At 61.4% G+C, this 215-nt stretch overlaps 1 protein-coding gene across 1 annotated transcript in view; it reads right to left on the bottom strand.

Moving 5' to 3' along the window:
- LOC119589376 (probable cytochrome P450 49a1) overlaps positions 1–209 on the bottom strand; it is a 9,880-nt gene extending 9,671 nt beyond the window's left edge. Inside the window, exon 1 of the mRNA XM_037937993.1 lies at positions 10–209. Coding sequence (XP_037793921.1) covers positions 10–116 — 107 coding nt within the window. The 5' untranslated portion in view covers positions 117–209. The remainder of the gene's footprint in view (positions 1–9) is intronic.
- Between the last annotated feature and the right edge of the window lie 6 nt (positions 210–215).

Below are 215 nucleotides of genomic sequence, written 5' to 3'. Positions count from 1 at the left end.
CCAACTCACTCGGTGATGATCCCCGTCTGCCCTTTCCTGAAGAAGGCAGTCTGCTGGCGCACCTTCTTGAGCGACATGAGGAACGGCCTGATTGGGTTCTCCTGCGTGGCCCTCATCAGGCACTCGATGTCCTTCGGCTGCGACAGGTACACGATGTCCCCTTGGCCCGGCAGACGGAGGCGGAAGGTCGGCCCGAACTCCTTGAAGTAGGAGCC

Source organism: Penaeus monodon, chromosome 25 (genome assembly GCF_015228065.2).
Source record: "Penaeus monodon isolate SGIC_2016 chromosome 25, NSTDA_Pmon_1, whole genome shotgun sequence".
NCBI classification, from domain to species: Eukaryota; Metazoa; Arthropoda; class Malacostraca; order Decapoda; family Penaeidae; genus Penaeus; species Penaeus monodon.
Note: the sequence above shows the minus strand (reverse complement) of the source record. Positions and strands in the feature narration are given on the sequence as shown.